The following is a 23,511-nucleotide window of genomic DNA, read 5'->3' on the forward strand; positions in this document are numbered from 1 at the left end:
AAACTTTCCCCAACCAGCCTAAATGGCAGCTCCTTCAGTCTATTCTCCTGGCCCCTTGCCTGCACCACAAACATCTCACTCTTGGCCATATTTAATTTGTACCCTGAAAGCCGGCCAAACTTCCTCAATGTTTCCAGTATATTTTCCATCCCAGCCAGTGGGTCCGACATGTACAGGAGCAGGTCATTCGCATAGAGAGAGACCCTGTGCTTCACCCCCCCTAGTCATTCCCTTCCACCCCTTTGCAGCTCTCAGCGCAATCGCCAACGGTTCTATGGCCAGCGCGAACAGCAACAGGGAGAGTGGGCATCCCTGTCTGGTCCCGCGATGTAGTCTGAAGTAATCGGACATTATCCTGTTCGTCCTTACGCTAGCTTTTGGGGCCTGGTACAATAGTCTGACCCAATTAACCAGTCCCTCCCCGAACCGTCCGAGTACCTCCCATAAATAGTCCTACTCCACCCGGTCGAAGGCCTTCTCAGCGTCCATTGCCACCACTACCTCCACCTCCTTGGCCGTCGGTGGGCAGCACGGTAGCATTGTGGTTAGCACAATTGCTTCACAGTTCCAGGGTCCCAGGTTCGATTCCCAGCTTGGGTCACTGTCTGTGCGGAGTCTGCACATCCTCCCCGTGTGTGCGTGGGTTTCTTCCGGGTGCTCCGGTTTCCTCCCACAGTCCAAAGATGTGCAGGTTAGGTGAATTGGCCATGATAAATTGCCCTTAGTGTCCAAAATCGCCCTTAGTGTTGGGTGAGGTTACTGGGTTATGGGGATAGGGTGGATGTGTGGACCTTGGGTAGGGAGCTCTTTCCAAGAGCCGGTGCAGACTCGATGGGCTGAATGGCCTCCTTCTGCACTGTAAATTCTATGAAAATTCTATGATCTATGAAATAAACACATTAAGCAATCTTCTCAAGTTGGCTATCAGCTGCCTGCCCTGTCTGGTCGTCCCCAATCACCTCCGGTACGCAGTCCTCAATTCTAATCGCCAGGACCTTGGCCAGGAGCTTGCCGTCCACATTGATCAGGGAGATTGGCCTGTATGACCCGCAGGATTCCGGGTCCTTGTCCCGCTTTAATATCAGCGAGTTGGTGGCTTGCGACATCGTCGGAGGCAGGGTCCCTCTGTCCCTCGCCTCATTAAAAACCCTAGTCAGGACCGGTCCCATTATCTCCGAGAACTTTTTGCAAAACTCTATTGGGTATCCATCCAGTCCCGGGGCTTTCCCCGACTGCATGGCCTTTAGGCCCCCCAGTACCTCTTCTGTTCTAATCGGGGCCCCCAGCCCATCCACTAGTCCCCCGCCTACTTATGGGAAGGTTAGTCCGTCCAGAACAAAGAACAAAGAACAAAGAAAATTACAGCACAGGAACAGGCCCTTCGACCCTCCCAGCCCTCCGATCCAGATCCTTTATCTAAACCTGTCTTCTATTTTCCAAGGATCTACTTCCCTCTGTTCCCCGCCTGTTCATATCTCTGTCTAGATGCATCTTAAATAATGCAATCGTGCCCGCCTCTACCACCTCCGCTGGCAAAGCGTTCCAGGCACCCAACACCCTCTGCATAAAAAACTTTCCACGCACATCTCCCTTAAACTTTCCCCCTCTCACCTTGAAATCGTGACCCCTTGTAATTGACACCCCCACTCTTGGAAAAAGCTTGTTGCTATCCACCCTGTCCATACCTCTCATAATTTTGTAGACCTCAATCAGATCCCCCCTCAACCTCCGTCTTTCCAATGAAAACAATCCTAATCTACTCAACCTTTCTTCATAGCTAGCACCCTCCATAGCAGGCAACATCCTGGTGAACCTCCTCTGCACCCTCTCTAAAGCATCCACATCCTTCTGGTAATGTGGCGACCAGAACTGCACGCAGTATTCCAAATGTGGCCTAACCAAAGTCCTATACAACTGTAACATGACCTGCCGACTCTTGTACTCAATACCCCGTCCGATGAAGGCAAGCATGCTGTATGCCTTCTTGACCACTCTATCGACCTGCGTTGTCACCTTCAGGGTACAATGGACCTGAACTCCCAGATCTCTCTGTACATCAATTTTCCCCAGGACTCTTCCATTGACCGTATAGTCCACTCTTGAATTAGATCTTCCAAAATGCATCACCTCGCATTTGCATGGATTGAACTCCATCTGCCATTTCTCTGCTCAACCCTCCAATCTATCTATATTTTGCTGTATTCTCTGACAGTCCTCCTCGCTATCTGCAACTCCACCAATCTTAGTATCATCTGCAAACTTGCTAATCAGACCACCTATGCCTTCGTCCAGATCATTTATGTATATCACAAACAACAGTGGTCCGAGCACGGATCCCTGTGGAACACCACTAGTCACCTTTCTCCATTGTGAGGCACTCCCTTCCACCACTACTCTCTGTCTCCTGTTGCTCAGCCAGTTCTTTATCCATCTAGCTAGTACACCCTGAACCCCCATACGACTTCACTTTTTCCATCAACCTGCCATGGGAAACTTTATCAAACACCCTACTGAAGTCCATGAGGGGCTGTTTAGCAAATGGGTTAAATCGCTGGCTTTGAAAGTAGACCACAGTAGGCCAGCATACGGTTCAATTCCCGTACCAGCCTCCCCGAACAGGTGCCGGAATGTGGCGACTAGGGGCTTTTCACAGTAACTTCATTTGAAGCCTACTTGTGACAATAAGCAATTTTCATTTTCATTTTCATGTATGACATCTACATCCCTTCCCTCATCAATTAACTTTGTCACTTCCTCAAAGAATTCTATTAGGTTTGTAAGACATGACCTTCCCTGTATAAAACCATGCTGCCTATCACTGATAATCTATTTTCTTCCAAATGTGAATAGATCCTATCCCTCAGTATCTTCTCCAACAGTTTGCCTACCACTGACGTCAAGCTCACAGGTCCATAATTTAATTCCCTGGATTATCCCTGCTACCCTTCTTAAACAAAGGGACAACATTAGCAATTCTCCAGTTCTCCGGACCTCATCCGTGCTCAAGGATGCTGCAAAGATATCTGTTAAGTCCCCAGCTATTTCTTCCCTCGCTTTCCTCAATAACCTGGGATAGATCCCATCGGACCTGGGGACTTGTCCACCTTAATGCCTTTTAGAATATTCAAAACGTCCCCCTTCCTTATGCCGACTTGACCTAGAGTATTTAAACATACATCCCGAGCCTCAACATCCGTCAAATCCCTCTCCTTGGTGAATACCGATGCAAAGTACTCATTAAGAATCTCACCCATTTCCTCTGACTCCACGCATAAATTCCCTCTTTTGTCTTTGAGTGGGCCAATCCTTTCTCTAGATACCCTCTTGCTCCTTATATACGAATACAAGGCTTTGGGATTTTCCTTAACCCTGTTAGCCAAAGATATTTCATGACCCCTTTTAGCCCTCTTTATTGCGCGTTTGACATTTGTCCTACTTTCCCAATATTCCTCCAAAGCTTCATCAGTTTTAAGTCGCCAAGATCTTGGGCGTCATTCTCCGCCGGCGGGAGTCTCCGTTTTGCCGGCGCCCGGGGGTTTCCCGATGGCATGGGGCTGCCCCACAATGGGAAACCCCATTGACCGGCCGGTATTACGGAGACTCCCGCCGGCCGGTCAGGGCAGAAATGTGGCGGGGCGGGTAGGAGAATTTTGCCCCATATGTATGCTTTCTTTTTCATCTTAGCTAGTCTCACAATTCCACCCGTCATCCATGGTTCCCTAATCTTGCCATTTCTATCTCTCATTTTCACAGGGACATGTCTGTCCTGCACTCTAATCAACCTTTCCTTAAAAGATTCCCACATTTCAAATGTGGATTTACCCTTAAACAGCTGCTCCCAATCCACATTCCCTAGCTCCTGCCAAATGTTGTTACACTTGGCATTTCCCCAATTTAGCACTCTTCCTTTAGGACCACTCTCGTCTTTGTCCATGAGTATTCTAAAACTTACGGAATTGTGATCACTATTCCCAAAGTAATCACCGATTGAAACTTCAACCACCTGGCGAGGATCATTCCCCAATACTAGGTCCAGTATGGCCCCTTCCCGAATTGGACTATTTACATACTGCTCTAAAAAACTCTCCTGGATGCTCCTTACAAATTCTGCTCCATCTACGCCTCCAACACTATATTAGTCCCATTCAATGTTGGGGAAGTTAAAATCTCCCATCACGACCACCCTATTGCTCCTACATTTTTCTATAGTCTGTCTACATATTTGTACCTCTACTTCACGCTCGCTTTTGGGAGGCCTGTAGTAAAGTCCCAACAATGTTACTGCACCCTTCCTATTTCTTAGCTCTACCCATATTGCCTCAGTGCTCGAATCCTCCATCGTGCCCTCCTTCATCACAGCTGTGATATCATCTCTGGCCAGTAATGCAACCCCTCTTTATGCCTCCTGAAGCATCTATACCCTGGGATATTTAGTTGCCAGTCTTGCCCTTCCCTCAACCAAGTGTCAATAATACCAATAACATCATATTCCCAGGTACTAATCCAAGCCCTAAGTTCATCTGCCTTACTTCTCGCATTGAAACAAATGCACCTCAGACCATCTGTCCCTTTGCGTTCATCACCTCTTCCCTGTCTACTCTTCCCTTAGTCACATTGAGTTTATTATCTAGTACCTTACTGGCTTTAGTTGCTGCCTCTTTACTGACCGCTAACTTCCTAATCTTCCCAACCCCCTGCCACATTAGTTTAAAACCTCCCCAACAGTGTTAGCAAAAGCACCCCCTAGGACATTGGTTCCAGTCCTGCCCAGGTGTAGACCATCCAATTTATAATGGTCCCACCGCCCCCAGAGCCGGTTCCAATGTCCCAAAAATCTGAACCCCTCCCTCCTGCACCTTCTCTCAAGCCACGTATTCATTCTGACTATTCTTGAATTTCTACTCTGACTGTCTCATGGCACTGGTAGCAATCCTGAGATTACTAACTTTGAGGTCCTACTTTTTAACTTATCTCCTAACTCCCTAAATTCTGATTGTAGGACCTCATCCCGTTTTTTACCTATATCGTTGGTGCCTATATGCACCACGCCAACTGGCTGTTCACCCTCCCCCTTCAATATGTCCTGCAGCCGATCTGAGACTTCCCTGACCTGTGCACCCAGGAGGCCACATACCATTCGGCAGTCTTGTTTTCGACCACAGAAACGCCTGTCTACTCCCCTTACGATTGAATCCCCTATGACTATAGGCCTGCCAGTCTTTTCCCCACCCTTCTGTGCAGCAGAGCCAGCCACGATGCCATGAGCCTGGCTACTACTGCCTTCCCCTGGTGAGTCATCTCCCCCAACAGTATCCAAAACGGTATACCTGTTTTGGAGGGAGATGACCGCAGGGGACATCTGCACTGCCTTCCTGCTCTTTCTCTGCCTTTTGGTCACCCATTCTCTGTCTCCCTTACCAACTCGCTGACGTGCTATCCATGACCTCCTCAGCATCGCGGATGCTCCAAAGTGAGTCCATCCACAGCTCCAGAGCCGTCATGCGGTCTAACAGGAGCTGCAACTGGACACACTTCCCGCACATGAAGGAGTCAGGGGCATCGGCCGTGTCCCTGAACTCCCACATTGAGCAAGAGGAGCATAACAGGGGTAGGGCCGCTTCAATAGGAACCGTTTCATCTTCTCCAGCTCCTCCGTGGGTTTTCAAGTGTAAAGCTTACTTTAAAAGTCCCGAAATACCTTACTCAGCCCTGACGGGTCCTCCACTCTGCTCCCCTTCCCGTCCACCACTCTACTTATTTCCCTGGCCGCCTCCCTCTTCCTGAGTTGCTACGCTAGCAACCTGCTAGCCTTCTCCCCATGCTCATATACCACTCCCCTTGCCTTCCAAAGCTGTTCCACAGCCCTACTCGTGGATAGCACCCCCAGTTCCGCCTTTCCTTTTTCCTCTTGACAAGACATTCAACCTCTTTTGTGAACCATGGTTCCCTCACACGGCCATTTACTCCCTGCCTGACAGGGATACCTATCAAGGACACGCAGTATTTGTTCCTTGAAGAAGCTCCACTTTTCATTTGTGCCTTTCCCTGACAGTTTCTGTTCCCATCTTATGCTCCCTAATTCTTGCCTAATCGCATCATAATTACCCCTCCCCCAATTATAAACCTTGCCCTGTCGTATGGCCCTATCCCTCTCCATTGCAATAGTGAAAGACACCGAATTGTGGTCACTACCTCTAATGTGCTCTCCCACAAACACTTGGCCCGGTTCATTACCCAGTACCAAATCCAATGAATGAGGGGAGATCTCATAGAAACCTATAAAATTCTAGCAGGACTGGACAGGGTAGAAGCATGAAGGATGTTCCCGATGGGTGTGTCCAGAACCAGTGGTCGCAGTCTGAGGATCCGAGTTAGACCATTTAGGACAGAGATGAGGAGAAATTTCTTCACCTGGAGAGTGGTCGGCCTGTGGAATTCATTGCCACAGAATGTAGTTGAGTCCAAAATATTGTATGGTTTCAAGAAGCAGTTAGATATAGCACTTAGGACGAAGGGGGTCAAAGGATATGGGGAGGAAAGCGGGATTCGGCTATTGAGTTGGATGGTCAGCTATGACCATAACGAATGGCGGAGCGGGCTCAATGGGCTGAATGACCTCCTCCTGCTCCTATTTTCTATCCTCACGGCCAATCAAATACTTGTTTGACACAGTGACCCATATTCCAAATTGCAGTAGCTCCTCTAATTGGCTCAGCTCCCAGATTGTGGATAGATCTGGAAAGTTCCAGGAATGGGAATGTTAGCCTCAAAGAAAGAATGGATGGCCAGGCCACTTGTCAGTCACTGTTCAGCATCCACCCCGTGGGTTGCAGGGGTGGGTGAAAGGAAAATTAAGGAATGCTCGAAGTGAGGGATGGTACTGGAATGAGGGGGACAGGAAATCTTGAGCATTACTTCCTGCTCCGTCTGGGAATTCTACAGTTTTGACGATAAAGGAAACTGTTTAACTGCAGAACAAGGAGGCAGGCCCCGGCAGAATGTAGGATCTCACCAACGCTGAGAGAAGAAGGAATTGTTCATTCATCAACACCAGGCTTAGATTCATGGAATGCTGGAGAACAGAAGGAGGCCTTTCGGCCCATTCTGTCTTTGCTGACCCTCTAAAACAGCTGTCAACAATCACACTACCCTGCCTTTTCCTCATTGCTTTGTGCCATTTTCCTTGTTCAGGATGTATCTAATTCTCTGTGAAAGTTAGAAATGAATCTTCTTCCACTGCCCTTTAAAACCATAAAAATTAGAGCAGAAGTAGGCCATTCGGCCCATTGAATCTGCTTCACCTGATCTCATAATCCTCAACTCCACTTTCCCGCCTTATCCCCATCACCCTGGATTTCCTTCCTGATTAAAAATCTGTCTATCTCAGTCTTGAACATACTTAACGACCGAGCCTCTACAGGTCTCTGCGGTAAAGAATTCCACAGATTCACTCCCCTCTGACAGACAAAATTCCCCCTCATCTCTATCTGAAATGGACGACCCCGTATTCTGAGATTATTTCCTCTGGGCCTGGACTCTCACACAAGAGGAAAGATCATAGAATTTACAGTGCAGAAGGAGGCTATTCGGCCCATCGAGTCTGCACCAGCTCTTGGAAAGAGCACCCTACCCAAGGTCAACACCTCCACTCTATCCCCACAACCCAGTAACTCCACCCAACACTAAGGGCAATTTTGGACACTAAGGGCAATTTAGCATGGCCAATCCACCTAACCTGCACATCTTTGGACTGTGGGAGGAAACCGGAGCACCCGGAGGAAACCCACGCACGCATGGGGAGGATGTGCAGACTCTGCACAGACAGTGACTCAAGCCGGATATGTGGTATGATCGTACATGAAGACAATGCAAAGGTTAATGAAATGTATACAGACAGCCACTAGACGGAGCTAGTTCCATATAAGGGATGGGACAAGGACAGATGAAGGTGGTAGCAGCAGGAGTGAGGAATTAGCTAGAGAGAGAGAGCAGTTGTGTACTTGAGAGTTATGTTAGTTAGAGATAGCATATTTTAATCTAGAAACCTTCTACTTTAGGAATGTGAACGAATCTTAGTTAGTCGTGAAATAAATTTATAGTTTTGTCCGTTAACAAAGCTTTGTGTTCTTTATTCAACACAGTGCATCCAAGCCATCCAGGTAAAGCAAAGTAGAGAACACAACAACCTCCTCTCAGCATCGACCCTGTCAAGCCCTCTGAGAATCCTATATGTCTTAATACTGTCATCTCTCATTCTTCAAAACTCCAAAGAGTACAGGGCGAATCTATTGAACCTTTTTTTTCAGATTGCCATTGCAGGCGGTACATTCCAGATCGAAACGACTTGCTGCGTCAAATAAATTCTTCTCCCTCTCTCCTTCCATCTGGATCTCCCTCCCGAACATCTCCTGTAACCAACCCCTTCAGCAGGGGTTACCGCTCGGAAATCAACATCAGGCGAGTTGGCAGGGGCATTATACAGAGGTGTAACTCTTGCCTCTGAATCCAGATGGTCGTAGGTTCCAGGCCTGAAGTCTCGCTCGACACTCGTCGCTGTCCTGAGGGGGTGCTGCACTGTCAGAGGTGCTAAACTTCAGATGACATTTTTAGATGACTGTCTACTCTGTCAGTTGGACATAAGAAAATTCTGGCCCTATTCCGGAGAAGAGATGTTGGAAGAGATTTGGATCGTGCCAGGAACACAGAATGTTAACGTGGAGTTACAACAAGCAAATGAGGAAGGCGAATGGCATGTCAGGAAGGTGGTGGCACAATGGTATTGTCACTGGGCTAGTCATCCAGAGACCCAGGGTACCTGGGTTCGAATCACACACAGGAGATGGTGAAATTTGAATTCAATAATTCTATTGATCTATTGTCCAATGACCACGAGATTGTTGTTGATTGTTATAAAAACCCATCTGGTTTACGAATATCCTTTAGAGAAGGAAATCTGCCATCCTTTAAAAAAAAAATTTAGAATATCTAATTTTCTTTTTCCAATTAAGTGGCAATTTAGCATAGCCAATCCACCTAATCTGCACATCTTTGGGTTGTGGAGGTGAGACCCATGCAGACACGGGGAAAATGTGCAAACTCCACGCAGACAGTGACCCGGGGCCGGGATTGAACATGGGTCCTCAGCGCCGTATGCAGCAGTGCTAACCACTGTGCCTCCGTGCCGCCCGTAAATCTGCCATCCTGACTGGTCTGGCCTACATGTGACACCAGATCCACAGCAATGTGGTTGACTCTTAACTGCCCCATTGAAATGGCCTAGCAAGCCACTCAGCTCAAGGGCAAATGGGGATGGCAACAAATGCTGGCCCAGCGACGCCGACTTTCCATGAAATAATATTAAAAACAATTGGCTTTTAGTTCCAGAAGATTGGAGTACAATCCGTCTCACAATAGGGTTTCGGTGAGAACACAGAGATTCATCGAATTTCTACAGTGCGGAAGGAGGCCATTCGGCCAATCGGATCTACACTGACCCTCTGAAAGTGCACCCAACCAAGGCTCAGTCCCCCACAACCCTGTAACCCCATCAAACCTTTTGGACACTAAGGGCAATTTATCATGTCCAATCCACCTAACCTGCACATCTTTGGACTGTGGGAGGAAACTGGAGCACCCGGAGGAAACCCATGCAGACACGGGGAGAACTTGCAAACTCCACACAGACAGTGACCCAAGGCTGGAATTGAACCCGGGTCCCTGGAGCTGTGAGGCAGCAATGCTAACCACAGCGCCACTGTGCTGCCCTGAACATCTGGAATAGTGTGGGCAGTTTTGGTCTCCACATTTAGGGAAGGTTGGACTTGCATTGGAGGTGGTACAGCAAAGGTTCACTAGATTGTTTCCCGAGATGAGAGAGTAGTCCAATGATGAAAGATTAAGAAATTGGGTTTATATTAGAACAAAGAACAAAGAACAAAGAAATGTACAGCACAGGAACAGGCCCTTCGACCCTCCAAGCCCGACCATGCTGCCTGACTAAACTACAATCTTCTACACCTCCTGTGTCCATATCCCTCTATTCCCATCCTATTCATGTATTTGTCAAGATGCCCCTTAAATGTCACTATCGTCCCTGCTTCCACCACCTCCTCCAGTAGCGAGTTCCAGGCACTCACTACCCTCTGAGTAAAAAACTTGCCTCGTACATCTACTCTAAACCTTGCCCCTCTCACCTTAAACCTATGCCCCCTAGTAATTGACCCCTCTACCTTGGGGAAAAACCTCTGACTATCCACTCTGTCTATGCCCCTCATAATTTTGAAGACCTCTATCAGGTCTCCCCTCAACCTCCTTCGTTCCAGTGAGAACAAACCGAGTTTATTCAACCGCTCCTCATAGCTAATGCCCTCCATACCAGGCAACATTCTGGTAAATCTCTTCTGCACCCTCTCTAAAACCTCCACATCCTTCTGGTAGTGTGGCGACCAGAATTGAACACTATACTCCAAGTGTGGCCTAACTAAGGTTCGATACAGCTGCGACATGACTTGCCAATTCTTATACTCAATGCCCCGGCCAATGAAAGCAAGCATGCCGTATGCCTTCTTGACTACCTTCTCCACCTGTGTTGCCCCTTTCAATGACCTGTGGACCTGTACTCCTAGATCTCTTTGACTTCCAATACTCTTGAGGGTTCTAACATTCACTGTATATTCCCTACCTGCATTAGACCTTCCAAAATGCATTACCTCACATTTGTCCGGATTAAACTCCATCTGCCATCTCTCCGCCCGAGTCTCCAAACAATCTAATTCCTGCTGTATCCTCTGACAGTCCTTATCGCTATCTGCAATTCCACCAACCTTTGTGTCGTCTGCAAACTTACTAATCAGACCAGTTACATTTTCCTCCAAATCATTTATATATACTACAAAGAGCAAAGGTCCCAGCACTGATCCCTGTGGAACACCACTGGTCACAGCCCTCCAATTAGAAAAGCATCCTTCCATTGCTACTCTCTGCCTTCTATGACCTAGCCAGTTCTGTATCCACCTTGCCAGCTCACCCCTGATCCCGTGTGACTTCACCTTTTGTACTAGTCTACCATGAGGGACCTTGTCAAAGGCCTTACTGAAGTCCATATAGACAACATCCACTGCCCTACCTGCATCAATCATCTTAGTGACCTCCTCGAAAAACTCTATCAAGTTAGTGAGTCACGACCTTCCCTTCACAAAACCGTGCTGCCTCTCACTAATACGTCCATGGGCCTCCAAATGCTCACCGGCCTGTAGTTCCCGGGATTATCCTTGCTACCCTTCTTAAACAGAGGAACAACATTGGCTATTCTCCAGTCCTCCGGGACATCCCCTGAAGACTGTGAGGATCCAAAGATTTCTGTCAAGGCCTCAGCAATTTCCTCTCCAGCCTCCTTCAGTATTCTGGGGTAGATCCCATCAGGCCCTGGGGACTTATCTACCTTAATATGTTTTAAGACACCCAACACCTCGTCTTTTTGAATCTCAATGTGACCCAGGCTATCTACACACCCTTCTCCAGACTCAACATCTACCAATTTCTTCTCTTTGGTGAATACTGATGCAAAGTATTCATTTAGTACCTCGCCCATTTCCTCTGGCTCCACACATAGATTCCCTTGCCTCTCCTTCAGTGGGCCAACCCTTTCCCTGGCTACCCTCTTGCTTTTTATGTACGTGTAAAAAGCCTTGGGATTTTCCTTAACCCTATTTGCCAATGACTTTTCGTGACCCCTTCTAGCCCTCCTGACTCCTTGCTTAAGTTCCTTCCTACTTTCCTTACATTCCACGCAGGCTTCGTCTGTTCCCAGCCTTTTAGCCCTGACAAATGCCTCCTTTTTCTTTTTGACGAGGCCTACAATATCTCTCGTTATCCAAGGTTCCCGGAACATAGAACATAGAACATAGAACAATACAGCGCAGTACAGGCCCTTCGGCCCACGATGTTGCACCAAAACAAAAGCCACCTAACCTACACTATACCACTATCATCCATATGTTTATCCAATAAACTTTTAAATGCCCTCAATGTTGGCGAGTTCACTACTGTAGCAGGTAGGGCATTCCACGGCCTCACTACTCTTTGCGTAAAGAACCTACCTCTGACCTCTGTCCTATATCTATTACCCCTCAGTTTAAGGCTATGTCCTCTCATGCTAGCCATTTCCATCCGCGGGAGAAGGCTCTCACTGTCCACCCTATCTAACCCTCTGATCATTTTGTATGCCTCTATTAAGTCTCCTCTTAACCTTCTTCTCTCTAACGAAAACAACCTCAAGTCCATCAGCCTTTCCTCATAAGATTTTCCCTCCATACCAGGCAACATCCTGGTAAATCTCCTCTGCACCCGTTCCAAAGCCTCCACGTCCTTCCTATAATGCGGTGACCAGAACTGTATGAAATACTACAAATGCGGCCGTACCAGAGTTCTGTACAGCTGCAACATGACCTCCTGACTCCGGAACTCAATCCCTCTACCAATAAAGGCCAACACTCCATAGGCCTTCTTCACCACCCTATCAACCTGGGTGGCAACTTTCAGGGATCTATGTACATGGACATCTAGATCCCTCTGCTCATCCACACTTTCAAGAACTTTTCCATTTGCCAAATATTCCACATTCCTGTTATTCCTTCCAAAGTGAATCACCTCACACTTCTCTACATAAACTCCATTTGCCACCTCTCAGCCCAGCACTGCAGCTTATCTATATCCCTCTGTAACCTGCTACTTCCTTCCACACTATCGACAACACCACCGACTTTAGTATCGTCTGCAAATTTACTCACCCACCCTTCTGCGCCTTCCTCTAGGTCATTGATAAAAATGACAAACAGCAACGGCCCCAGAACAGATCCTTGTGGTACTCCACTTGTGACAGAACTCCATTCTGAACATTTCCCATCAACCACCACCCTCTGTCTTCTTTCAGCTAGCCAATTTCTGATCCACATCTCTAAATCACCCTCAATCCCCAGCCTCCGTATTTTCTGCAATAGCCTACCGTGGGGAACCTTATCAAACGCTTTGCTGAAATCCATATACACCACATCAACTGCTCTACCCTCGTCTACCTGTTCAGTCACCTTCTCAAAGAACTCGATAAGGTTTGTGAGGCATGACCTACCCTTCACAAAGCCATGCTGACTATCCCTGATCATATTATTCCTATCTAGATGATTATAAATCTTGTCTCTTATAATCCCCTCCAAGACTTTACCCACTACAGACGTGAGGCTCACCGGTCTATAGTTGCCGGGGTTGTCTCTGCTCCCCTTTTTGAACAAAGGGACCACATTTGCTATCCTCCAGTCCTCTGGCACTATTCCTGTAGCCAATGATGACATAAAAATCAAAGCCAAAGGTCCAGCAATCTCTTCCCTGGCCTCCCAGAGAATCCTAGGATAAATCCCATCAGGTCCCGGGGACTTATCTATTTTCAGCCTGTCCAGAATTGCCAACACCTCTTCCCTACGTACCTCAATGCCATCTAATCTATTTACCTGGAGCTCAGCATTCTCCTCCACAACATTATGTTTTTCCTGAGTGAATACTGACGAAAAATATTCATTTAGTATCTCGCCTATCTCTTCAGACTCTACACACAACTTCCCATCCCTGTCCTTGACTGGTCCTACTCTTTCCCTAGTCATACGGAAATTGCCGTATTTATCCTTCTTCCTCACAGGAACATGCCGGTCCTGAATTCCTTTCAACTGACACTTGAAAGCCTCCCACATGTCAGATGTTGATTTGCCCTCAAACATCCGCCCCCAATCTAGGTTCTTCAGTTCCTGCCTAATATTGTTATAATTAGCCTTCCCCCAATTTAGCACATTCATCCTGGGACCACTCTTATCCTTGTCCACCAGTACTTTAAAACTTACTGAATTGTGGTCACTGTTACTGAAATGCTCCCCTACTGAAACATCCACCACCTGGCCAGGCTCATTCCCCAATACCAGGTCCAGTACCGCCCCTTCCCTAGTTGGACTGTCTACATATTGTTTTAAGAAGCCCTCCTGGATGCTCCTTACAAACTCTGCCCCGTCTAAGCCCCTGGCACTAAATGAGTCCCAGTCAATATTGGGGAAGTTGAAGTCTCCCATCACCACAACCCTGTTGTTTTTACTCTTTTCCAAAATCTGTCTACCTATCTGCTCCTCTATCTCTCGCTGGCTGTTGGGAGGCCTGTAGTAAACCCCCAACATTGTGACTGCACCCTTCTTATTCCTGATCTCTACCCACATAGCCTCACTGCCCTCTGAGGTGTCCTCCCGCAGTACAGCTGTGATATTCTCCCGAACCAGTAGCGCAACTCCGCCTCCCCTTTTACATTCCCCTCTATCCCGCCTGAAACATCTAAATCCTGGAACGTTTAGCTGCCAATCCTGCCCTTCCCTCAACCAGGTCTCTGTAATGGCAACAACATCATAGTTCCAAGTACGAATCCAAGCTCTAAGTTCATCTGCCTTACCCGTAATGCTCCTTGCATTAAAACATATGCACTTCAGGCCACCAGACCCGCTGTGTTCAGCAACTTCTCCCTGTCTGCTCTGCCTCAGAGCCCCACTGTCCCTATTCCCTCGTTCTCCCTCAATGCTCTCACCTTCTGACCTATTGCTCCCGTGTTTCTCTGGAGTTTGGAAAAGAGTGGCAATCGATCTCATTGAAACCTGCAAGATTCTCAAGGGGGTTTAATGGGATGAATGCTGAGAGATTGTTTCTGCTGGTTGGAGAATGTAAAACACGATGAGGGGAGGGAGGTGCGGGGCAGTGGGAGGAGCACAGGATAAGTGGTCCGGTCATTTGGGACTGAGATGAGGCGAAATAGCTTCACTCAAAGGATTGTCAATCTTTGAACTTTTCTACCCCAGGGGGTTGTAGATGCTCCATTGCTTGAGGCTGTGATAGACAGAGTTTTAGTCTCTAGGGAATGAAGGAATGTGGGGTGGGTGGGGAAATGGAGTTGAGTTCGTGGATCAGCTGTGATGGTGTTGAATGGCAGAGCAGGCTCAATGGGCTGAGGAGCTTACTCCTGCTCCTAAATCTTGGGGGTAATTCTCCCAGCCCCGGCGTGTTTGGCGCGGCCTGGCTGCGGGCCGCTAGAATCGGTGGGGCTGCCGATTCTCCGGCCCGGATGGACCGAGCGGCTGCGCCAATACGATAGAGTCCCGCCGGCGCCGGTCACCCCTGGTCGCTGCCGGCAGGAACTCTGCGGGAACGGTCGGGAGGTCGGCGTTATCTCATTGCTGTTTGTGGGAGTTTGCTGTGTGTTAATTGGCTGCCATGTTGGAGCAGTGACATATTTCATTGGCTGTGGAGCGCTTTGAGATATTTGTGTCAGGTGCTCTATGGGTTCAGATTGGATTGGATTGGATTGGATTTGTTTATTGTCACGTGTACTGAGGTACAGTGAAAAGTATTTTTCTGCGAGCAGCTCAACAAATCATTCAGTACATGGGAAGAAAAGGGAATAAAAGAAAATACATAGGGCGGAGAATCGCTGGGGATCGGCGTGAATACCGCCCCCGCTGCCCGCCGAATTCTCCTGCCCCCCAAAAATCCCCCCGACGTGAATCGCACCGCCCGGCTTGGAGAATGGCAGGACTGGTGCGACGCAATGGGCCCAGGACCGCCCAAATTCTCCGGCCCGCGATGGGCTGGGCGGCCACCCGTTTTAGGCCCGTCCCGCCGGCGTAAATTAAGGTAGGTACTCCTTAGGGCGGCCTCCGGAGGGCGGCGCAGGGGGATCTGGCCCCGGGGGGTGCCCCATGGTGGCCTGGCCCGCAATCGGAGCCCACCGATTCGCGGGCGGGCCTGTGCCGTGGGGGTACTCTATTCCTCCACGTCGACTGGTGTAACAGTCAGCGATGGGCGATGCGGAGATGAACCCCCCTGTGCATGCGCTGGGATGACGGCAGGACACGCTGCAGCTCCCGCGCATGCGTCAATTTGCGCCGGCCAGTGGAGGCCCTTTGGCACCGGTTGGCATGGTGGCAAGCCCCTTACGCGCTGGCCGGTGCGGCGCAAACCACTCCGGCGCCGGCCTAGCCCCTGAAGGTGCGGAGAATTCCACACCTTCGGGGCGGCCCGACGCCGGAATGGTTCACGTCACTCCTCGGCGCCGGGGCCGCCCGCCCCGCCGGGTAGGGGAGAATCCCGCCCATAATAGGGCAACACAAGGTATACAATGTAACTACATAAGCACCGACATCGGGTGAAGCATACAGGGTGTAGTGTTAATGAGGTCAGTCCATAAGAGGGTCATTTAGGAGTCTGGTGACAGTGGGGAAGAAGCTGTTTTTGAGTCTGTTCGTGCGTGTTCTCAGACTGGAGGTGATGCGCGTCATGATCAACCTCTCGAAGCACTTCATTACGAAGAGCGGTATAATTGGAATGGAAGGAGAGAGGGCTGGATTCTGCGGTCCCCCAGCCGCATGTTTCTCGGCACTGCGCCGTTCCCTGGTGGCGGGGTTTTATCTTCCCGCCGCTTGTCAATGGGGTTTTCCATTCAAGCTGCCGGGGAGGAACAGAGAATCCAAGCGGCCGGAGAATTATGGTGAGAGAACTAATGTGATGAAAACTTACCCGGCAGAGACACGGGAATCCGAGCCAATCACCACTCCTCCATCAAACTCAACCGCGATGATCGTGGTCTGAAACAAAGGCATTTCAAAAAAGATCATCAGTCTGGAGCAACAACAATATTGGAGCTTTGACTCAAGGTCATCTGGACTCGAAACGTTTGCTCTTTTCACTCCCTACAGATGCTGCCAGACCTGCTGAGATTTTCCAGCATTTTCTCTTCTGGTTTTATTAATATTGGAGCTCATCTATTAATAATACTAATGTCCATTTTAGGGATGTAATGGTTGTTGTGTTTTGCTGCTTTGGATAACACAGGCTGCTATTTGATGCAGTCTTAACTAAAGGATGCTCCAGACTCTGAAATGTGTTTATTGAACTATTAACAGTTCTCAAATGAGTTCGACTCTCTGCTAATCTAACTGTAGTAACTCAGTCTAACTGTACCAGCTTGCTCTAAGCCACGTGCTGGGGTGTGATGCTGCTGATCAACCCTGTCTAACTCTCCAGATGTCTGTCTGTGGAAAGAGGCAGGGTGTGAGTGCCTCATCCCTTTTATAGTGTTTATGTCATGCCCCCTTGTGGTGATGACACCTCTGAGTGTCCTGACTGCCCATTGGTTGTGTCCTATTCTGAGTGTTCATTGGTTGCATGTTTGCATATCATGACAGTGGTAACGTGACTAGACCAATAAACCAGAGGGACAGGCTAATGCTCTGGGGACATGGGTTTGAAACCTACCACAGTAGTTGGTGGAATTTAAATTCAATTAATGAATCAGTAATTAAAAGTTAGTCTCAATAATGGTGACCGCGAAACCATCGTCGATTGTTGTGAAAACCTCAAATCTGCCATCCTTACCTGGTCTGACCGACATGTGACTCCAGACCCACAGCAATGTGACTAACTTTAACTGCCCCTCTGAAATGGTGGGACTACCCACTGCATTCAAAAGCAATTAGGGATGGATAACAAATGCATTGATAACAAACGTTGCCTTTGCCAACGATGCCCACATCCCATGAATTAATAAATAAAAAGAGCTTGCGACTCTGCAGGATCTGAGCTGCCAGTGAGACAGGACATACCCAGGGATGGTGATAGCGATGTCTGGGATGTTATCTGTACGGTATGATTCTGTCAGTATGTTGCTTAACTAATCTGTGAGTCTCCCAAATTTGGCACAAGCCCCCAGATGTTAGTACGAAGGACTTTGAAGGGTCGACAGGGCTGGGTTTGCCATCGTCGTTTCCACTGTCTGGTTGATGCCGGGTGGTCTGTCCGGTTTCATTGCTTTCTATAAAATTCTGATACAAGTGAGTGGCTTTTAGACCAGTTCTATGGGGCAGTTAAGCAACCAAACACATGTTGTGGGTCTGGAGTCACATGTAGCGTGAAAAGCTAAATTATCCGATTGATGTGAAAAGCTCTCATGACAGCATTTGAAGACCATAAGGAATAGGAGCAGAAGTAGGCCAATCGGCCCCTCGAATCTGCTCTGCCATTCAATGAGATCATGGCTGACCTAGTAATCGTCAACTCCACTGTCCTGCCTGAACCTCATAACCCTGGATTCCCTTACTGATTAAAAACCTATCTCAGCCTTGGACATACCCCACTCCACAGCTCTCTGCGGTAAGGAAATCCACAGATTTACTGTTTTCTGAGAGAAGAAATTCCTCCTCATCTCTGTTGTAAATGGGCAACCACTTCCTCTGAGATTATGCCCCCTGGTCCTCTCGAGGTGTCAGTCTACAGCCAGTACGATTCACTCCATATGATATCAAGAAATGGCTGAAGGACTGGATACTGTAAAGTCTATGGGCCCCAACAATATTCCAGCAATACTACTAAAGACTTGTGCTCCAGAACTTTCTGCACCCCTCGCCGAGCTGTTCCAGTACAGCTACACCAGTGGCATCTATCCGGCAATGTGGAAAATTGTCCAGGTGTATCCTGTACACAAGAAACAGGACAAATCCAACCCAGCCAATTACCCCCCTATCACTCTACTCTCCATCATCAGCAATGTGATGGAAGGAGTCATCAGCAGTGCTATCAAACAGCACCTGCTCAGCAATAACCTGCTCACGGACGCTCAGTTTGGGTTCCGCCAGGGTCACTCAGCTTCTGACCTCATTACAGCCTTGGTTCAAACATGGACAAAAAAGCTGAATGCCAGAGTGAGGTGAGAGTGACTGCCCTTGACATCAAGGCAGCATTTGACCGAGTATGGCATCAAGGAGCCCCAGCTAAACTGGGGTCAATGGGAATCAGAGGAAAAACTCTGCTGGTTGGAGTCATACCTGACACAAAGGAAGGTGGCTGTGGCTGTTGGAGGCCAATCATCTGAGCTCCAGGACATCACTGCAGGAGTTCCTCAGGGTAGTGTCCTAGGCCCAACCATGTTCAGCTGCTTCATCAATGGCTTCCCTTCCATCATAAGGTCAGAGTGAGAGTGTTTGCAGATGACTGCACAATGTTCAGCACCATTCGTGACTCTCTCAGATAATGAAGCAGTCTATGTCCAAATGCAGCAAGACCTGGACAATATCCAGGCTTGGCTGACAAGTGGCAAGTGACATTCGCACCTTGCAGGTGCCAGGCAATGACCATTGCCAATAAGAGAGAATCAAACCATCGCCCATCTCATTCAATGGCGTTACCATCACTGAATCCCCACAACCAACATCCTGGACTGAACTGGACAAGCCATATAAATACTGGGGCTATTAGAGTAGGTCTGAGGCTAGGAATCCTACGGCAAGTAACTCTCCTCCTGACCCCCAAAGCCGAGAGGGCACAACTCAGAAGTGTAATGAAATAACTATCCACTTGCCCGGATGAGTGCCTCTCCAATAACACTCAACAAGCTCGACGCCATCAAGGACAAAGTAGCCCGTTTGATTGCTACCCCTTCCACAAACACCGTGGCAGCCATGTGTACCATCTACAAGATGCACTGCAGGACCGACCTGATGTGTTGGGTAGGCTGACGACAACTGCTCGGCCCAGGACCGCAGGAAACTTCAGAGAGTCGTGAACACCGCCCAGTCCATCACACAAACCTGCCTCCCATCCATTGACTCCATCTACACCTTCCGCTGCCTGGGGAAAGCGGGCAGTATAATCAAAGACCCCTCCCACCCGGCTTACTCACTCTTCCAACTTCTTCCATTGGGCAGGAGATACAGTAATCTGAGAACACGCACGAACAGACTCAAAAACAGCTTCTTCCCCACTGTCACCAGACTCCTAAATGACCCTCTTATGGACTGACCTCATTAACACTACACCCTGTATGCTTCATCCGATGCCAGTGCTTATGTAGTTACATTGTGTGGTGATACACCACTGTACTTCCCTAGCATTGTACATAGTTATATAATAGTTGTGTGTAACGTGGCCCTGTAATCCTGTGTATTGTACTGTGTATTGTATTGTAGCTCTGTAGAGGTTCGGTCACCTGTATGTAACCTGACCTGGCCACGGAGAGCTCCGCCTTGGCCACTCCCCCGGGAGTTAGGTATAAGACCCAGCTTCTGAGACCTGACCCATTTTGTCTGGGGTCGTCTGTGTCAGGTAAGCTTTCTATGTAGTGTATTAAAGCCTTGGTTAAAGTCTCACATGTCTTTGTGGTTCTTGACGCTTAGTGCATCACATTGTATATGTTGTGTTGCCCTATTATGTATTTTCTTTTCTTCCCATGTATTTAATGATCTGTTGAGCTGCTCGCAGAAAAATACTTTTCACTGTACCTCGGTACACGTGACAATAAGCAAATCCAATCCAATCCAAGATCCCCTCTAAGCCACACACCGCCCTGACCGAGAGATATATCACCGTTCCTTCACTGTAGCTGGTCAGAATCCTGGAACTCCCTCCTGATCAGAACCTACTTGTCAAGGGGCAATTAAGGATGGGCAATAAATGGTAGACCATTCAGCGATGCCCACATCATGTAAATGAATTTTGAAACGCCTCGAGTCACAGTGTAAACTTCTGCTGTGTATAGGGTCCTGTGGAAAGGAAGAGGAGTTACTCATCATGCACCCGCCCACCCACACCAGAGGAACTGTGCCTGGGGTGCTCCCAGTGCCCACTGCACCCACAATCTGTGGGGCAATTGCACTGCGATCTGCTCGCTCTAGAGGGGGATCTCAGTTCCTGATCATTGTGCGTCCTGCATGCAGGCTGTGAGGCTCCTCTTTCACCTTGTGCAGCTTACTTACCCCTGTTCTGACTTCTGGTGTGGCACAGCCCGGGTTCTCAGGATAATGAGGCATCCTCTCAGGCACTGCCGTCTCTGAAATCTGGGATCAGATGAGCCTGTGCTCGGAGTGTGAATGAAAAGCTGCTATAGCTTCGAATCACTCAGGGGACAGCTTCCTGATGATAATGAAACAGAAACTAAATCTCCAAGTGTTTAACCAAACTATCTGATTGCTTTTAACAAACGGTGCCCAAACAATTTGAGAGGAACATCCAAAGTGATATCTTTAATCAACCCTCAGGAGATTTTAGTCCGACTGATTTCTGTCACTGTTAATGTGTCAGACATTTATCACAGGACAATTCGTCTGAAGCCATGTAAAGTTCACAAGCTCCTGAGTTTGAATTTTAAACCTCACACCCCATCTTGTGGTCAGGGCCAGTCGAACAGACATGTTTCAGATCAGGGCGGCAACTCAGTATAAGGCAATCAGCATTGAGTTTTAATGCTGCGTCACTTGTTGAGAGGCAGACAGTCTCGGTGAAGGTTAGTTCTGTCCACATGCAGACGCTGCCTGTTCAAGCAGGCACACAGATAAAGCACACAAACAAAGCCAGAACACACCCAGTCAGGGAAAAAATGTCTTGTTATGTCTTCTAATTAGCTTTGTGAAACAATCATGAAGCACTCTCAATGGCTTCCCCCTGTTCCTGTGTAACAGGCCTGAGGGAGCTGAATAGCCACCTCCTGTTCCTCTGTGACATTCTCAAATTTGCTAAATGACCTCCAGTTCCTGTCCAACAGGCTCAAGAAGGCTGAATGGGGCTCCTCCTGTTCCTGTGGAATGGTTTAGAGAAGGGGCTTGATGCCCGATCAATTGCACAAAGACTAAAGTTGGGTACAACTGTGGCTTTATTACAGTCAGATGCAAGGCCTCCTGCTGCAGCTGGCGAAATGGCAGGGCACTGGAGGTCATGCATATTTATACAGTTCTCCGTGGGCAGAGCCAGCCGGCAGGAGCTACCGGCGAACCTGTAGTGCAGGTCCTAGCTTACATCTCCTATTACAGTGGATCACCACATTCACCCCCTGTTAAAAATGAGTTCGGCGGGGGTGACGTGAAACTATATACAATTAGTGCAATTATGTACAGTGGTAGGGAAAGAAAAGTCCATGTTGATGGTCTGGGGTCCGTCAAAGGTTCAGCCGGTCCGGTGCTTTGGTGCTTCGTTGGAATCAGCGTAACGGTGGTGGCGGTGGAGGTGGTACCGATGGCGGTGGTGATGCTGGCCAGTCATCAGGGAACTCCGGGAGCGTGCAGAAGTCCTCTTCGTCCTCTTATGCGGAAAAGGGGAGGGGGGAAGTGGTCTGGTGGGGTCAATATTGGCTGCGCGGTGGGAGGTGGGGGGGGGGCGCATTGATGGGGGGGAGTGTTGGGGTGGAACCTGATGGTGCAGGTCCCTGAGTGAGACAGTATCTTGGCGGCCGTCGGGGAACTCAACGTAGGCATATTGAAGGTTGGCGTGGAGCAGGTGAACCCTGTCCACCAAGGGGTCCGCCTTGTGGAGTCGAACGTGCCTACGGAGAAGGACCGGTCCTGGAGCAGCGATCCAAGTTGGGAGCGACAGGGAGGACCTCCTGTCAGCGAGAGGCTGGGAGGTTCCTGGAACGTAGGGCCAGCTGGACGGCCCTCCAAACCGTCCCATTCTCCCATTCTACTTGCCCGTTTCCCTGGGAGTTATAGCTGGTCGTCCTGCTGGAGGCTATACCCCTGCTGAGCAGGAAATGACGCAGCTCATCGCTCATGAATGAGGATCCCCTGTCACTGTGGATGTAGGCGGGGAAACCGAACAGAGCGAAGATGGTGCTGAAGGCCTTGATGACGGTGGCAGATGTCATATCGGGGCATGGGATGGCGAAGGGGAATCTGGTGTACTCATCGATCACACTGAGAATATACGTGTTACGGTCGGTGGGGGGGGGGGGGAGGGGCCCTTTGAAATCCACGCTGAGGCGTTCAAAGGGGCGGGAGGCCTCCAGCAGGTTCACGCGGTCCGGCCGGTAGAAGGGCGGCTTGCACTCCACACAGACTTGGCAGTCCCTGGTGACTGTCCTTCCTTCCTCGACGGAGTAGGGCAGATTGCGAGCTTTGACCAGATGGTACAATCGAGTGACCCCCGGGTGACAAAGGCTGTCATGTAGGGCCCGGAGTTGGTCCACTTGTGCGCTGGCACATGTACCTCGGGAGAGGGTGTCTGGGGGCTCGTTGAGTTTACCGGGGTGATACAAGATCTCTTAATTATAGGTGGAGAGCTCGATTCTCCACCGCAAGATTTTATCATTTTTGATCTTGCCCCGCTGTGTGTTATTGAACATGAAGGCTAACGACCGTTGGTCCGTAAGGAGTGTGAATCTCTTACCGGCCAGGTAATGCCTCCAATGCCGCACAGCTTCAACGATAGCTTGAGCCTCCTTCTCGACGGATGAGTGTCGAATTTCAGAGGCATGAAGGGTGCAGGAAAAGAATGCCACGGGTCTGCCTGCCTGGTTTAGAGTGGCGGGAAGGGCGACGTCTGAAGCGTCGCTTTCTACTTGGAAAGGCAGTGACTCGTCCACTGCGCGCATCCCAGCCTTGGCGATGTCTGCTCTGATGCGGGCGAAAGTGTGTTGTGCCTCGGCCGCGAGGGGGAATTGGGTGGACTGAATGAGTG

General features: G+C 49.0%; 1 protein-coding gene across 1 annotated transcript in view; it reads right to left on the reverse strand.

Moving 5' to 3' along the window:
- Positions 1-21,130, reverse strand: part of psmb9a (proteasome 20S subunit beta 9a) — a 41,016-nt gene extending 19,886 nt beyond the window's left edge. Inside the window, exons 1-2 of the mRNA XM_072475002.1 lie at positions 20,820-21,130; positions 16,591-16,658 (exon numbers count right to left, since the gene is read on the reverse strand). Coding sequence (XP_072331103.1) covers positions 16,591-16,658; positions 20,820-20,873 — 122 coding nt within the window. The 5' untranslated portion in view covers positions 20,874-21,130. The remainder of the gene's footprint in view (positions 1-16,590; positions 16,659-20,819) is intronic.
- Positions 21,131-23,511: the final 2,381 nt, after the last annotated feature.

Source organism: Scyliorhinus torazame, chromosome 14 (genome assembly GCF_047496885.1).
Source record: "Scyliorhinus torazame isolate Kashiwa2021f chromosome 14, sScyTor2.1, whole genome shotgun sequence".
Lineage (NCBI taxonomy): Eukaryota > Metazoa > Chordata > Chondrichthyes > Carcharhiniformes > Scyliorhinidae > Scyliorhinus > Scyliorhinus torazame.